This window comes from Chelon labrosus, assembly GCF_963514085.1.
Source record: "Chelon labrosus genome assembly, chromosome: 3".
Lineage (NCBI taxonomy): Eukaryota > Metazoa > Chordata > Actinopteri > Mugiliformes > Mugilidae > Chelon > Chelon labrosus.
The window spans coordinates 20,577,326-20,594,059 of NC_140339.1; the positions used below are offsets into that span (position 1 = coordinate 20,577,326).

The window sequence follows — 16,734 nt, forward strand, 5'->3', positions numbered from 1 at the left end:
TTCAAATCTAGACATTCACTGCTCCATTTTATTTGTATTACGGAACACCAGCCTTGGGATAATTTTTATTAGTATTTTCTTCACCGTCTTTTACTTTTGTGGCTTTTGTGGCAAGACATTTAAAAAAAAACAACAAAAAAAAAACCCAACACTGCTGTCCACACTGTGTACCGAGCCACAGCTTGGCAGGAGTGTGAAAATCGAGAAGAGCTTTAGTCAAAATGCCAGTCTACAGATCACTAAAAGCTTTCCACTCAGGGTTTCTCTGGGCTTTTAGAGAGGCTTAGGTGGTATTGTTGCCAGGGGGTGAGTTTGCAAAGCGAAACAGTGGTTGAAAGTCTGAAAGGAGCCCTAAAACAACAACAAGAAAAATACATTTAAGTGATAAAGTTCTTTAATTTAAATAAAATTATGAAATGCATATCTTTGGAAGGAATAAAAAAATATAGTGTGGTGCATTTCATTACATGATCAGGTAAGCACTCAGTATAGGTGATGCTATGCTACATACTGTATTGTGCACAACTTTGCAGCCATCAGTCTCTTCACAGGATAACTATATTCTAGCTAAATGGAAAACATATGATATAGTGTAGAATCAGGTGTGCTGCAAAAATGCTGTCCCTGTTTGTCTTAACATCACTTGAGGCTTTTTCAGGAATGTTGCAAGAGAACGTGTTTCAGTGCAGACAGCAAAGCCAGGCACTAATGGTACTAATGGAGCCATGAATGGTGGCAGGGACCACAGGTGGTGCAGGGGTTAAGATTCAATATCCAAGCTGGCCCGGGATTGAACCTGCTGAACTCGTGTGTACTTCCAGTAGGGGATATCATACTGTGAGCAAAGAAAAAGGTCCATGTAATGTGTATATCAGATTGCTTTCCTGTAGCATAGGTTTACTTTTTGAAGTTTATGGGGAAACAGTACTGGACATGTGGATTTAAATAAATGCACATGGATTTAAACACTTTATATTTTAATATTGCACAGGTATTAATGTGAAACATATAATTAACTAAAGTTACACTACTTGTGGCGCATTGTTTATTTCTGAAAATGCATGCAGTGAGTATGTTATGTTGCTTTACCTAAATCTCTCACAAAATGACATGTTCTTTGTATAAATGGAAGAGGATAGGTAGAGTTTGAAGTAATTTCTGTTCCTGTAGACTTAGTGGACTCAGTCCAAATGTGACTAGTTTTCAGCAATAAAGAATTCCACTTTCCCCTCTAGTCTCAAAGAACTGTGAAGTTACATTGGGTGAAAGAGACAAAGAGAGGTAGAGGAAAAGAGACGGTAAACATACAGATGGGCAGGGAAAAGGGAAAATGGAGGGAAAGTGTTTGTGAAAGCTAACAAAGGGAAGTTGGCTGTGTTTCAAAAGGACGCGTGGCGGCTAAGGAGGATGAGGCGCTTCAGGATTCATTTACATCAGGCCTGACAACTGCCTCACATCTCCCCAAGAGCCACACAGCTCTGGCTTAGAGATTCCTAAAGAGGGCCCTTCTTCTAGCTCCCTCTCTTACACCCGCTCTCTGACTTTTCTTTTTCTCCCTCCTGTCTCCTTTTTTCCTCTTTCCTTTTTTTCCTACTCTTATTCTCTCTCGCGCTCTCTCTCTCATGCTCTCATGCGCTTGCCAGTCTTCAATCAGCCATCATGAAAGTGTCTGTCTGGGCGTCTTAACTATCCTCTGAGAGGCAGACACTTGTCTGGGCCTCTCTTCATCCCCTAAAGGCGTTTTTTGACTTGGACTTATTTCCCTCCTCACACCTTTTCAACTTCCCTAAAGAGCTGACAACAAGTGAGAGCGACAGGGCAAGATAAACATGAGGGAAAGAGACAGGACGGGAGATGAGAGGAGGAAGTCGTCAACTGAGGGGGAAGAGAAAGTTAAAATGGTAATGAGAAATAGGTAGAAAATGAAGATGAGGTGAGGAAACTCAAAAACAGAAAAAAAAGGTGAGGGATCCAAATGACCTCTTGAAGAGGAGAAAGGACAAGGTGAGGAGGACCAGACTCAGAGAGGGAGACTGTAGTAAGACAGGGAGAGTCAGGTTTATCAGTGGTCCCACAGTGTGTTTTGCAAATACAGGATTTGGAGATTATAGTAAAGGAGTGGGACAGGGCACATTCAAGTTTTTTGGTATTAGGGTAGAGTGTCAGTGTGTGTACGTGTGTGAGGGGGTGTCCCTCTTATGGAAGTATCTTTCTTTTGCCCCGGGTTTGATGTGAAAGGGAGCTGCTCCTGCTTTGACCGTGTTGTCTGCCGTGCAGTTTTTAATATTCATGCTGCAGATCAGGAAGAGAGAGCGGAGAGGAGATTTTTGGTCAAACAGAAAGCTAATTTGCAGCTGAGGCAGTTTAGCCTGAGGCTCTTTCTGCTACTGGGGAAATGAGCTGGAAGATTAGGCGTATGTATAATTCACACACACGTGATCACACGCACGCATAGTTATGCACCGATGGTGTGTGCGTAGACCTTTGCAAAACGATACACATACATGCACACAGAGCAGATGCCACTTTCTCTGAGAAGTTGTGTGTTACAGTAATAACCTGCTGCATCTGCACCTCAGGCTGCTCCCTTAGTGGTGTTCAATGTTTTATGTAAATGCTGACTTATCACTTGATCATCTTTGTTAATTACTACAAAACTTGGCATATATAGATAATGTTAAGGCCTAGTTTAACATTCATTGATTTGCTCATACAGGACACGATATCCAGTATAAAGCTGGAAATACACACAAGAATAATAACAAGGAAATACAAATTTCACAATTTGTATTTCACTCTGGTCATCAGACTTATGTTTCCAATGACTCTGGCTGTATTTGATTTCCAGATCCATGACAGACATGCGAGTCTCTTTCTGGACGGGCTTGAGGAGGATGGGACACCATTCGACACACAACTTCTGAATACCAGGCTCTCTGATGTCAGCGAGGACGGTGCCATGTGGGTGGGAGTCCACTCCAATGGTAAAGATGAATGTTCATTTTTAGCACTTAAGTTTTTTAGTTTTCAGATTTTTTTAAGTATTTAGACAAATTATTTATGCCATAGTTTTAGATTCTTTAAATGTATTCAGTGGCTCTTTGAAATATCTCATGCGGCCAAACTGTAAAAGAAATATTTAGTTTCTGTTCAATTAGAATGCAGGTTAGTTTCAACCATTAATAAAGATGTTTGTACTGCATCAGTAATCTCAAATAGTGCGGCTGGATCATGCTTTTTTAGCTCCACCTTCAACTTCCTCAACGCGGAACACTGTCTGTTTCTTCACTCCAAGCAAAGAAAAATGACTTTTTAGTTTATCGTGTCTGTATATCTTAATATGGTGTCAATGACTACTTCACCTTTATTTTCCTCGCAGCCTTTATCCTGCTTCAACTACACAGCTGTGATTGATTCATGGTGCCTGCGAGCCGTCTCAGAGTCAATAGCAGAGAAATTGAGAGAAAAATGATATCCGTTCATCTCCAGGGTGATAAACGAGTGTTTTTCTTCTCGTTTATCAGCCATTGATCCCTAGTTCACAGCAGGTAGCATCTGATCAGCTGAAGATCACATCAGAGGGGGTGATCAATGCAAGTGATTGGCTCGGGGGTGGAGAGTGTGTGTGTGTGCTTGTGTGAGTGTGTGTGCGTGCGTGTTTGTGAGGGAGAGTGCGGTTGTTAACCCTGGGGGTTGTGTCTGGAATTCTGATCAGTAGATTGATTATGCTGATCAGATGTATTGATTAACAACTATGTCTGTTTTTGGATGGGAACCTACGAACCAAATGCTGTATGTTCAACAAGAACTTGTCAAGAGAAGAGCTTTAAATGCCACAAACAGTATCCTTTAAAATGTTCAATAATCAAAGCATGATCTTTTAATCAAATCATGATCAAAAAGCATTGTTCTGAATCAACTGTTACAGATCATTATTAACTTTTAAGAGAACTGATTTGGCGTAGTGCTGTGCATAATACCTGATGAAGAGTTATTGCTAATGCAAACGGCTTAAAACTGTGTGTTTGTTTCTTTTCTGGGTTTGTCGACTGACTTGCCAGTTTACAAGGTACACTAGTGAAAATAAACGCATTCAATATAACAGTCCTTTTAAATTAGGATGCTGTGGTTTCTAGTACTATTAATACGTTTCTATTATTTTACAACCACACTTTAGTCAATGGGCTTAGCTTTAATGTAATACTGTTTAATGGCACCACAGAACCTTTTTACCATCATGAAGATGGATTTAGTACAGGGCTGTAATCTGAGAACACATTCATTTTTATTAGTGTATCTAATGTTTTGGTAAGTAAATTTACTTTGTGACGTATTTCTTGGAAAAAAGTGCTGTATAGATTTGTTTCTGACAAACTAGCTGCTGAAGGTTTGCTGTTGTTACAGTCCTGGCTGTTACCATCAATAATCATGGCTATCACTGGATCACCTAGGAGTTGGATTAATAGTAAATAGCATGTTATAATAATGAGTGTTTCTCTGTGACAAAACGGAGAATAAGGCACAAACCGCACATGTAGTACCTCTTATGTCCCAGCATTAACTGCCATACGTTCTAACAAGATAAAAACAAAGGAGAGGAGAAATGGATGACAGAAACTAAAACACACAGAAAGAAAAGAGAGACCTACACAGAGAAGAGAATTAAGGCTTATACCTTGCATCATCCCAGTAACAATGGGGAGAGTGCTTTTCAGAGGAAGGCATAATCCCATTTCCACACGCTAAAGAAATCCTGAGCCAAAGCCTAAGGCTGCACAACCACACACTGATCTAACACACTTACATCCCATAACTCGCTCACTCTCTCTCTCTGTTTTACATGCACACACACCCCCCTCCAAAACACACACGCTCATACTGTAGCTGGGCCAAACACGCCAAAGCCTCTCTCAAATGCAAATACACATGTGCGCACACACAAACTCACTCTAAAGTAAGGATGCTTTTTGGAATGCACATGGTAAAGCCTCTAACACACACACACACACTTTCACACACAAAGCTAGACATGGCAGTAGTTCTGACGATACTTTGAGACGTCACCCATCTTCTAAGAGTTATTGTCAAACTAGACAGAAGTTGGTTCGACACTGTAAGACTCCGGCCCAGTTTGGTCCAGCAGCAGCCTCTGTGTTGTGTGCCTCTTATGTTCCATCCAACATATGTATGGTTGTGGATGGAGATGCGTTGGGGGTTTGCCTGTGTTTATTTGTGTGTTTGACAGTGTCTTTGTTGTGTAGTCCAATATCTTCATGTGTGACTGGACATTATGCCATTATGTTTGAGGTATTCCACATATGTATGCATGTTGAAAAGACTTTGAAAACTTGGCATCTTTGTATTGGAGTTTTTGCAGATTCCCTTTCCTTTGTTTTTCTGTAAGAATGTCATTTTAGTGTTGCTTGTTCCAACCTCTTAAGTGTGAACATTTCCTGATTCACTGTACCTTGAAGGTATTTCTTTGGTATTGGGTCACAAAGAGAATAGCTAAAGTTTGGTTTATACTCTGGTCTAGATGGAGCCGATGCCGAAGGGCGCTACGCTAGTGAAAGCATTTATACCTGTGTGCTGGTGTGCAGGCATTGTTCTATAATTATGCCACTAAAAGGGATGGCGGCAACTAGTCAGCTGTATTGAGTTTCAGTCTGTACTTTACACGATGGCGAGTGGAACTGAGTTGCTCATATTGGAGTTGAAGTTAATAAATATGGATCAACAGTTACTTTCACTGAAATCACTCCAGCACAGAACATAGAGAAGACGGTTACTAGTAGGCTGAACTAGGGAGAACTTTCTGTGCTGTCCAGTCGCTGAGACACTTGAACAAGGAAATGCATTTCTGACCTGTCATAGCCTTTGTGATCTGCGTCGCTTCGATGCAAGTAATTAATTAACCCTCTAGAGTTCTACTAAATACCATTTTCCACAGTTTAGAGAGATTTCAAGACTTCTGTGTGCCCATAACAAAAAGTGTTTTTGTATATCAGGCTTTACAGTCAAGAATCATTTCGGTTTAAAAGGAGTATAGCAACACACTAATGAAACTCAGTGAAGGACTATTTTCTTTCCTAAGTGGAGGAAATGAATGAAACAGGTTGGTAATAACTGTTTGTCTTTATACGGACAGACCTATTTTGGCCTCCTACCATCCAAACTAATGAATTTACCCTCAGAAGCCTTGCTGCTCTCTAGTGGAGACAAATGAAGAGTGTGGTGGATCCTGTCTGGCTTTGTATCGTGAACTTGGCCATTATAGGCAGCTGTGGGCAGCCTCACTTAGCTGGTATCAAGAAACTGATAAGATAATCTACTAAATACTGTGAAATCCTCTCACTCACTGCCTCCAGTGCAAACCCATTAACACCTTCTTTATGTCCTTTTCTACTCTCCTTTCATCTCTCCAGGGTCTAATCAGTTCATTGGGCGGATGCAGGACTTTAGATTTTATCCCACCACTTTGACCAACAGGTGAGTTGGATAGAATGAGATAGAGAGAGACAGGTAATGAACAACTATGGGGAGAAAAGGGAGGGAGGAATCATAAAGGGACCAAAGGAAATGAAAGTAAGAAAAGGTTAAAAGGGATAAGGAAAGGAACTATGAGTTACACGGAAAAGAGGTCAGTCTGTCTTTACGTAGACTGAATAAAGGGATAGAAATGAGCAGAAATAGACAGATACGTATAGATAAAGTCGATAGGAGAAGAGGGGCAGTCTGGAGTGATAAAGAAAAAGATGGTTAGGGGAAAGAAGGGGAAGGCTAATCATTGCATTTTAAGATCCATACACCTTCTAGAGGATTTTCCTGAGAATTCAATACAAAGCAATTAGTGTTTTGCTTACCAGTGATGTAATGCACAAAGTAAGGACTTGGAGCTTACACATTTGTCTCATCAAGATTGGGGTAAGACAAAGTGAAATAGTGAATTTTCAATTTATGCCTTTGATTTTCTACTTTGCACTAAATGTTCACTCAAAAGCCCATCAACAGGTTTAAGATTTTATCTTGAAGTAGAAGTCCTGTTTTCTTTAATATCATTTATGTTTTTTAGTCTGGGAGCTCCCCCTTTTTATTTGGTTACTTTTATATGTAGTAAAGTCATGTTGTATATGTTGAGTGTTGTTTTAAAAAAGCTAACTTTTAAGAATATACAAAACTAAATTGGCACTTTTTTACATCCCAATTAACTCCCCTTTTCTCAGAGCTCTTTTGTTGTTAAATATACTGTATCTTGTCTTAACAGGGAAATAGTAGAGTTGTTCTCAGGGGTCCTGCCTGAGCTCCATGTCCAGTCTGAATGTCGCTGTCCTCCCAGTCACCCGAGAGTACACCCTTTAGTTGAGAGGTACAGTATCAGAACTTATAATATAACATAATATAATTATGTCATTTCAGCCTGAAAATTATGAGTTATTTTAATTCTTTAATAAACCATTTGTATTGGCTTTTGAGAAGCTTGTGTGTTGGCCACTTCTGAATGTCCTAATTTCTTAGTGATTATGAAAGTTGTCGGGTTTATCTTTGGTGTTAAGCAGTAGCAGAATTAAGGTAAATGTCTTCTATTGAAAACACTGGCAGTAATGGGTATTAAAGTAATGTCACTTATTACAGATACTGCATTCCCAATGCTGTGGAGGACACCACTAACGACAGAGTCCTAAGACTAAACCTCAACGCCCACCCACTCAGTTATATCAATGACCAGGACATGGGCACCACATGGCTATCTAAGATCATGACTACACAGGAACTGGATGAAGGAGTCACTGTTACAGTGGATTTGGCTAATGGACAATACCAGGTAATGCATGTGGCATCAGCTACAAGCAGACACATACGCAATATTATTCTATAATAAGGACAAACAGGTATGTGTTGAAACAGACAACAGACAGTCAAGTATAGTGTTTTATCTGTTGAGATTTTTTTGATTAACGCAACACTAGTCTCAAGACTGCTGCTATTTTTTGTGATAGTGGTCTATTTCAGTGTTTAGCTTGAGGCATTAAATCGGTGAGAATGCAGTGCAGTTCAATTTTCACTGTCAAGATTCAAATGGGAATGAGTTGAATAGTGGTGTAAATTATGTAGCGCCTTTATAGGAAGTTAATACATCAACTAATAAGAACATGTTGGTGAGATGTCATTAAATTTTGTATGTATTGTATCGGCTTGCACTTGTTTGTGCAGTGGTCATTTCTTTCTAAGCACTTCACAGGGAGGCAGAGAGAGAGAAACAGATGCAGGTTGCTGGATTTGGGTGTTGTAGACACTGGTGTTGTCAAAGGACTCATCCCTCTTCGCTCGGAAGTGCATCTGTGAGTGTAGGCAGGATTTTGGGAGCTGTCCTGATGTGGTCGCTCAACTTAAGTCCCCAGATAAAAGACGCTTTCTGAAGTTCAGGGTATGTGTGTTAGTGTGTGTGCGGGGGTTTGTGCAGTGGTGGCGGCTTAATGCACTCCCTGCTGTGAAACCCAGTTGTCCCAGCCCGCACTGTAGTGCGAGATAACACTTAAAAACACACACACCTACAAACAGACACACACACATACCGTTTATGTGTAATAGGAAACTATTTCTTTGTGTCTGTGTGAGTGTTGTCTGTTTTAGAATTAACCCCTTAATTATATTGTTAGTTTTCCAACATAAAGATGAGTAATAACAATGGTAATGCCACAACATAATAATATTCTTCTTCATTTCACATATGGTTGGCAAAAGGTGTGGAACAAAACACTGCACTGGCAAACTGTCTTTTTACAGTGATTCCCTGGTGTTTGCAGCATTTACAAGTAGAGGCTCAGGGTGAGGTGCTGCCAATCCACCAGCACACTACAATCTTGTTAGCAAGAATGAATTAGTTTTGTACAGTTTGCTGCCCATCGGCCCAGAGCTGGTCAACAGCTGGGCATACTTTTGTTCCGTTTCGGACTTTATTTGTTGAAGATGAAAAATCATCTGTGTTGGTTCCGTGTCCAGAAAGAAAAGAAAAAAAACAACAACATGAATTAAAAAACACTACACATGGACAACAAGATGCCATGCTAATCACCAACACTAGGCTGTTGCTATTACTTTGTTGACTAAGCATAGCATTAAGGGACAGAAATAACATTACTCACTCAGTTTTCATCTGCCCTGTTTGCATGCCATATCTAAACCATCAGCATGAACACTGACTGGATATATACATATTAAGAACAGTTTGCATAAAAGCCAGCTGCCAGTAATACATCATACGCTACAACTGCATGCTCCATCCTTTTTTTTATTTATTTTTTTAAGAAATCTATCCCAAGTGTTTACCGTACCTCTGTATTTTTAGTTAGAATAAAGGTAGATGTAATCCTTTCTGATATTTGCCAGTGCCTAAATGTGCCAGGCAGCTATGAAAATATTCAAGTATTTTTGGCAAGGCCCTGGTGCAGTGGGCAGGGTGCATTTGACTGGGATCTGGGGCTGCCAAGACAAAATAAAAATCATTGACACACAGCAACCAATAAATAAGAAATTATACAAGCGAATAAATATGTCTCACCCGGTGCCAACAGAAACATTTGACACTTCAACAAAGTAGGATTAGATAAATGTCTGTTTTTTTTTTATTTTTATTTTTTTATTGTTATGTCTTATTATACAGTTTCATGTGAACATGTATCTCTCTGTCCTCCAGGTCTTCTATGTTATAGTTCAGTTTGGCGGCCTCTTGCCGGATTCAGTTCTGATCCAGAGACGGAAGCTTGACCTCACTGAACCTGAGATTGGCACCATCACAGAACAGCCCTGGCTGGACTGGCAGTATATGGCCAGAAACTGCAGTGTGTTTGAAATGCAGAATGACGGGCCTTTACGTACACCAGACTCGGTCAACTGTCTTCAGCTGCCCAGGTAGGTATGACAGGTGAATGTTGGGGCACAAAAAAGTCTTCATTGTTGTTGTTGATTGTTTGCAGGAAAACATCCATATCTACTGATATGTTGAAGCACTTTTGAACGTTGATGACGGAAATTAAATTGATCCACATCTGTGTCCAAAAAGACACGCCTCTAGGATTTATAATGTGAGAATAGATGAGGGATTGGTTGTGGTTTGACAATGTTAAGTTGCCTCTTTGACACATACATACAGTAAAAGCATTTGAAAATCCTGTGTGTTGTGCATGTGCATTTATGCATGCACATGCACAACACACACTAATCAAAAGTCAAAAGAAATCAAAGGAAACCAGACACGTACCCTTTACACTAACTCAGGTGACACACACCGGCACCCACACAGTAACTAGATTTATAAAGCTAACCACCTACAGCGTTGCTTTGGCACATGCCCGGTAACAGGCGCTCAGCTGGCACTCAATACAGAACTGGACTTGGAACATAGTTGGAGCATACACACACATAGTCTCACACACTCAATCTTGGCATAGCTGCTTGTATGGAGGGCTTGGTTGGCACTAGATAGAACAGGTATGGATAGATCACAGATTATGTAGTCACTGCTTATTTTTCACTTGACTGACAAATGACAACATCACATACAACCTTTCCTGGCAGAGTCATACATATTAGTCAAATTGGCATGAGAGCAATTGAACCTCACATTGATAACACATTAATGCACTCTGCGGTTGATAATTATATCAAAAAGAGAACTTTATTTGATCATGCAAGATTTATATTTTTTTCTGCATAGATTTATTTAATCCTGCAAGACTCATTGCTTTCACTAAGCCCACTGGAGTGTTTGGGCAAGATGAATTTAGTCACACATCAGTCATTTCAGGTTTTCATGTTTGCCTCTTGTCTACATGTGCAGATAAATTGGTAATTTTATAATAAAAAGCAAAGTGAGCCAAGTGGGCGGCTGAGTAAAATCAGTTTGAACATAAATTTTGATGTTAGGTGAACATTTTAATTAAATGTTGATGGGTAGCACTTTATTATTTCATCATTCCCTTGGTATGACCCAGCGCTCTTTCATACATACACCAATAACATGCATGTGAGTTTAGATGTCTCTGTTTTAATAGTAACTTTTTGAGTAATCCTACTAATTTAAGTAGGGTTAACCTGCTGGAGAAACAGTAGATATGGGCCACGTTAAAAGCAGGGACAGGAATAAATGAATGAATGAATGAATGAATGAATGAATGAATGAATTGTGTGTTTCTGCTGTATACTGTGACCAGTATTGGATTTTGGAGGCTAATAATTGTCATTTGGTCCGTTCCAGTGGTCCAATGATCCGAATATATCAAATGATAATGTTTTCCATAAAAACAGCAGCCTTGAATCAGATTTTTTTAATATGCCTAGGTCACCTGTGCAAGGCAAAAGCCATGTTTCCACATTTCATTTACGTGTACAAGAATTGCAATACTAATGTGACTATTATTAGTTATGTATGTATTTATTTTTTTTGGACTAATATTTATGTATCCTGTGTACCAGTGACGTGCCCTTCTCAGGAGGTAACATCACATTCAGCTTGCTGTCCTCTCAGCCAAACCTGAGGCCGGGTTATAATGACTTCTACAACAGTCCTGCCCTGCAGGAGATGGTACAAGCTGCTCAGGTCAAGATCCATATGAGAGGACAATACCACACCAGAGCAGTTGGCGTGAACCAGCGACACAGATTCTTTGCCATCAGTGAGATCACCATCAGTGGCAGGTAAAAAGTTATCAGTATTTATCCAGACATGTGTTATGTTTTTCATGAAATTTGTTGATGTTGTGTAAATTATGGTAAACGTGATCGTCTGAATCTGTCTGAATCTGAATCTTTGTCTTATAATGACAACAAGTCAAATTTGGGAGCATCAATCCTCAAACATAGGTATTTATTGTTGTATATTATACTTGTGATAATCTGGCAGCATACTGACTTTTCAGTGTTAACAACTTCAACAAATAAATGTAGGAAAATTACCTCAAACTGTGTCCTAATTTTGTGTAACTGACATCATTGATTGAAAGAAATATTTGCCTATCCTTTCAGGGCTGATTGGTAAAAAAAAAAAAGGTTTGAAAAAAAATATTTTGACACAGACTGTTCAGTTTGAGCACAGCTTTCCGAGAGTAATTGTGAACACATCTCTTCATTAGACTGACAGAGTGACTCGTTTTTATGACTGTGGTAATTATAGGATTATGCAGGAGGCAATCATCTCTAACTCTTTCTCTCCCTCCTCCTCCCTCTAAGCTGTTTTAATTAGTAGCTTGTTAGACTGAAGTAGGAGACACAGAGATTTAGAGCTGCTGAAATCTCATCTGTGCGTTCTTTAACCCTCCCCGTCTCTCCCTTCTCTTTCATTCTTCTTCCATCTCTTTATCTCTCTTCTCGTTGAGCGTCGTCGTTTGTATAGGGATAGGGATGTGCTCGTTTGTGTGTTTTTGTGTATGTCTGCTCGCCTGAACACTGTTTGTCCTGTGTGTCACACGATATGTAGGCGTAGCAGTGAAATAACATTTAAATACAGTGGTACTTAGTATAGGATATAGCAGTGTGACCTATTCTTAATTTTAATATTAGATTTCACAACAACCTAACAATACAAACAGAATGTCTTTTTTTGATAAACACAGAACAAACCTTTTTGATAAGAATGTTTTTAACCTTGTGACAAGAATATCTCCTGTGCGCCTTATCTCAAACATATATTTGTCATTTCTAGATAATCTTCTATACGTACAAAACATAAAAAGTCCAGGCAGAGACCTATGACTACCAGCTAAACAGCAGTTTTTAATTCCTCCAGTCTCATTTTGACCCCTTCCTCCTTGGTAAAAGAAAAGTCATTATTAACTGATCATTTCTGAGTAGCCTCATTGCCCTTTATATTGATTAAGTTGGAGCTCTGGTGTTTATTGCCCTTTCATTTTTTATTCAGACATGCTGACTGTTCCTTGACACATGACAGATGTGTCTATTGTTATAGTGATATGTATAATGTTAAACCACAAACAATTGTGCTTATTACACATTCTTGCCTTGATTTCTTTGAAAATACAAACATTATTATACAATCTGACAATATATTTGTTCACCAGATTAAAAATATCCTTAGTTGTGTTACATATGAGCAGGACAGGTAACTTTTGTCACTTTTTTCAGTTTTAATCCTGTGAATCATATCATTAATTTCTTAGTTAGACATTGCTAAACACTGATTAGATATGGAAAAAAATCTGGAGTCCTTATATGTTTCACATTTGATTAATATAACCAGCTTGTAAAAGAAAGTGGCATTAAGACAACAAGAGGTGAAAGGATACAAAGGAGAAGAATGAGAGAAAGCAACCGAATATCTGAATGAATAATTAAATGACTGTTGTGCGGTACGTGTGTGTGTGTGGGGCTGTGTGTGTGTATGTGTATGTGTGTGAGAGAGAGAAAGAGAGAGACATGGCTGTCTACTACCTGTTAAGTTGCTCTGATAATTCTCAGGATGGCATTTATAAATGTTGAATGGGAACTTTCCGCTGGCACTCCAGTGCTGTTCAATGGAGGAGAAATAAAGGAGCCGTCAAACAGAAACTTTGAGGGCGCTTTTATAATATTGTTTGCTGTCCTATTTGTGTTAGATTGATTTTACACTTTAATAAGACATTTTATATCATCATTTTTAAACAACCCAGATTCACGTCTTCCCGGTGTGTTGAATATTCACTTGTTGTCTCTGCCCTCCTTTCACTGTCACCTGTGCAGATGTGAGTGTCACGGCCATGCAGACCACTGTGATACCAGCGTGACACCGTACCGCTGTTTGTGTTTGCCAGAGAGCCACACAAAGGGAAACAACGTGAGTAACAAGCGCATGATTACAACAACACCTCAGACATGTTGACCGCATCCACATTTGTAAGTGTATTGGGGGAACTCACACATTCTTTGTTAATGTTTTATGCTGTATGTGTTATTATGTTATTAGAGGGTCGTATCAGAAAGATCCATCTGTTCTTTTAAAGAAGATTTCTGTTCCCAGTTATCAATATCTATTTTACATCCAGGTATACAGCATTGGATGCCTGCCTCTCTCTCTCTCTCTTTCTCTCTCTCCTTCACACACACACACACACACACACACACACACAGAAATCCCCCAGGGAAAAATCTACTCATGGTCTTAATTAAGCACCTTCCTCCTTAACGACAAGAGGACTTCTTTAATAAATTACTTGCACACACACACACACACTCACTCACTCACTCACTCACTCACTCACTCACTCACTCACTCACTCTCACTAACTCACTCACTCACTCACTCCTCTCTGTCTATCTTTCTAAAAAAAACCACAACCTTTTTATGTCTAATAGAAAATCAGTTCAGTTCATTTGCAGTTGGTGTTTTGATTACCAGTCAACCATCGGTGGAAAGAGCAAATGAGTTGATTTTGAAACTGGACAACAGATTGGATAATAAGAAAACAGAATAGATGAGACCGATCAGATGCAGAACGAATAGCACTCAAGAAGTCGTGGATACTGTAGTTAATTATACGGCACGGAGGCATGATTAGCACAGATTTAGGCCATACATGAAAACGCTTTAAAGTTAAATCCACCAAAACACACAGAGCTATCAGAATCCTGTCTCTTCCAATGTAGTTTTTTGTTGTTGTTCACAAAATGGCACAATTAGGAAGAAAAAGAAGTCTTGGACCTGGTTTGATATGTATGTGAATAAGTGGAATCCACCAACCAGATCTACATCTGGGCAGTTGCCAGAATACTGCAGGGTACCATGCTATGAGTTCATTTACTGGTCAGTTACTGGCCATTGTTGCCCCTACAGAACGATCTAAACCACCACCTTTTCACCAAACTTTTGCTTGCAACAAAGCCAATACAACTTGCCAGGGTAGTTGAAGGCATCACCACAACAAAAGCCTCATGTTGCTCAGCAGTGAAACGTTCAGTATGACTGCTTCACCTCACTGCAGCACAGGGCAGCCTGCATTATTCACTACTTATGTATCATTCATATGCACATGTCTGTGCATTAGTGTGTGTATGTTTTAGACAGAGACGACGGAGTACACCCGAACACACCTAACAGCTGCTCGTTTGATTCTCTTATTTATCTCAGCTTAAAATAAAAATCCCCCTACACACACTTTTTTATTGAATATTGCTTGCTTTACATGAACTCCAGACTAAAATGCCATAGAAAATACTTCTAGACACATGTAAAAACTATTGCAAAAAAAATCAATAAATAAAATCAGTTTATTTCTTCTCCTTTTGCTGTTTTTATACACCATATTCATGTATTTCTCTCTCTGGGTCACTCATGCTCTGGCTTTCTCTCTCTCTCTCTCTCTCTCTCTCTCTCTCTCATGCTCTGTCTTTCTCTCTCGGGTCTCAGTTTAAATAATGTCTCAAATCGACTAGAACAATGACATTCCCTCAGCATGCATCTCTAATCAGCTCTCTTTCTTTCTCTGTTTGTCTTTCGCTTCATTTCACTCAGCCGTTTCCTCTACTCCCCCTCACTCTTTATTGCCTCACTTTCTAAGTATTTAATTCATTCCTGTTTGACTCCGTTTCTCATGTTCCATTCTCCATTTCCTCCATTTTTCTTACCGTCTCAGGTTGATACATCCTCCCAAGCTGCTTCTTTCCTATTCTCTCATACATACATTAGTTCTTTTGTGTTGAAAGACGCAATGGAAATAAGCAATATGGATATATTTTATGTAAATGAATCTCTACAGGAGCTACACAGCTATGAAATACATTGTGTGTAATTTGTCTATGTGCCTACACAGAGTCCTTTTTGTGTGATAATCTGTGCGTGTGTGCACTTTTCTACCAAACCTGTCCATGTCATCTCTCTGAGTGAATATGCAAGACCTTTCTTCTGTCTCTGTAATATTGGAGCATAAAAGGCTGTGAGGAATATTAGCCTTTAATATTGCATGCGTTCTGTTGACTTGGATCGGCCTAGCACCATGACGGATGTTGTACTAATCTGCAGAATTTCCACAGTGACATTAAAGTGACAGAAATGCTCAGACATGTGTCAAGATGATCAACAGGGGCCTTAGAAGACACACACTTAAACTCTCTCTCTCTCTCTCTCTCTCTCTCTCGCTCTCTCTCTCTCTCGCTCTCTCTTGCTCTCTCACTCTCACTCACACAAACACACACGCACACACACTTATATACACATGCACACAAACGGACACCCACTTTCTAAGTCTGTCTTTTGGTTCTTTCTTATGTGCACTCTGTGTCAGACTTGATCTCTCATTCTGTCACTCTGTCTCTGTACGTCTCTTCACAACTGATGGATTCCGTCATGTCTGAAAGCTATATGATATACTGCACATCACAAACACTGTTTTCAGTTATACAATGGCTTTGGCTTTTACTGGTATAAGTATCACTAAAAAAATTTAATTTTGGCCAGATGCGAAAAGACCCCAAGCTACCTTTCCTTCAAGCCTTTCTATGTGTCTGCACCCTGAGGCATCGTAGTAAAAGGCTTGGCAACAGTGAAGGAATTCCTTGTGTGTGAGCATCTTGATGAGTGATGCCACTTTCCTGAGATGTTCACCGACACGGTGCACACTGTAAAACTTCTTTGCTATTTATATATTGTATATACATTCGGAAATTGACATTTTTTCTGTGTTTACATCTGTGTGATAGATATTGATGCCGAGTGACGTTAAGTGGCATTTCGCAGGGTCTCTCTTGCCC

At 39.5% G+C, this 16,734-nt stretch overlaps 1 protein-coding gene across 1 annotated transcript in view; it reads left to right on the forward strand.

Annotated features, from left to right (window-relative positions):
• ush2a (Usher syndrome 2A (autosomal recessive, mild)) overlaps positions 1 to 16,734 on the forward strand; it is a gene marked incomplete at its 3' end in the record, with an annotated part of 180,403 nt that overhangs the window by 14,831 nt on the left and 148,838 nt on the right. The window contains exons 5-11 of the mRNA XM_084541903.1: positions 2,849 to 2,984; positions 6,426 to 6,489; positions 7,265 to 7,366; positions 7,633 to 7,822; positions 9,695 to 9,909; positions 11,473 to 11,694; positions 13,732 to 13,825. Coding sequence (XP_084398029.1) covers positions 2,849 to 2,984; positions 6,426 to 6,489; positions 7,265 to 7,366; positions 7,633 to 7,822; positions 9,695 to 9,909; positions 11,473 to 11,694; positions 13,732 to 13,825 — 1,023 coding nt within the window. The remainder of the gene's footprint in view (positions 1 to 2,848; positions 2,985 to 6,425; positions 6,490 to 7,264; positions 7,367 to 7,632; positions 7,823 to 9,694; positions 9,910 to 11,472; positions 11,695 to 13,731; positions 13,826 to 16,734) is intronic.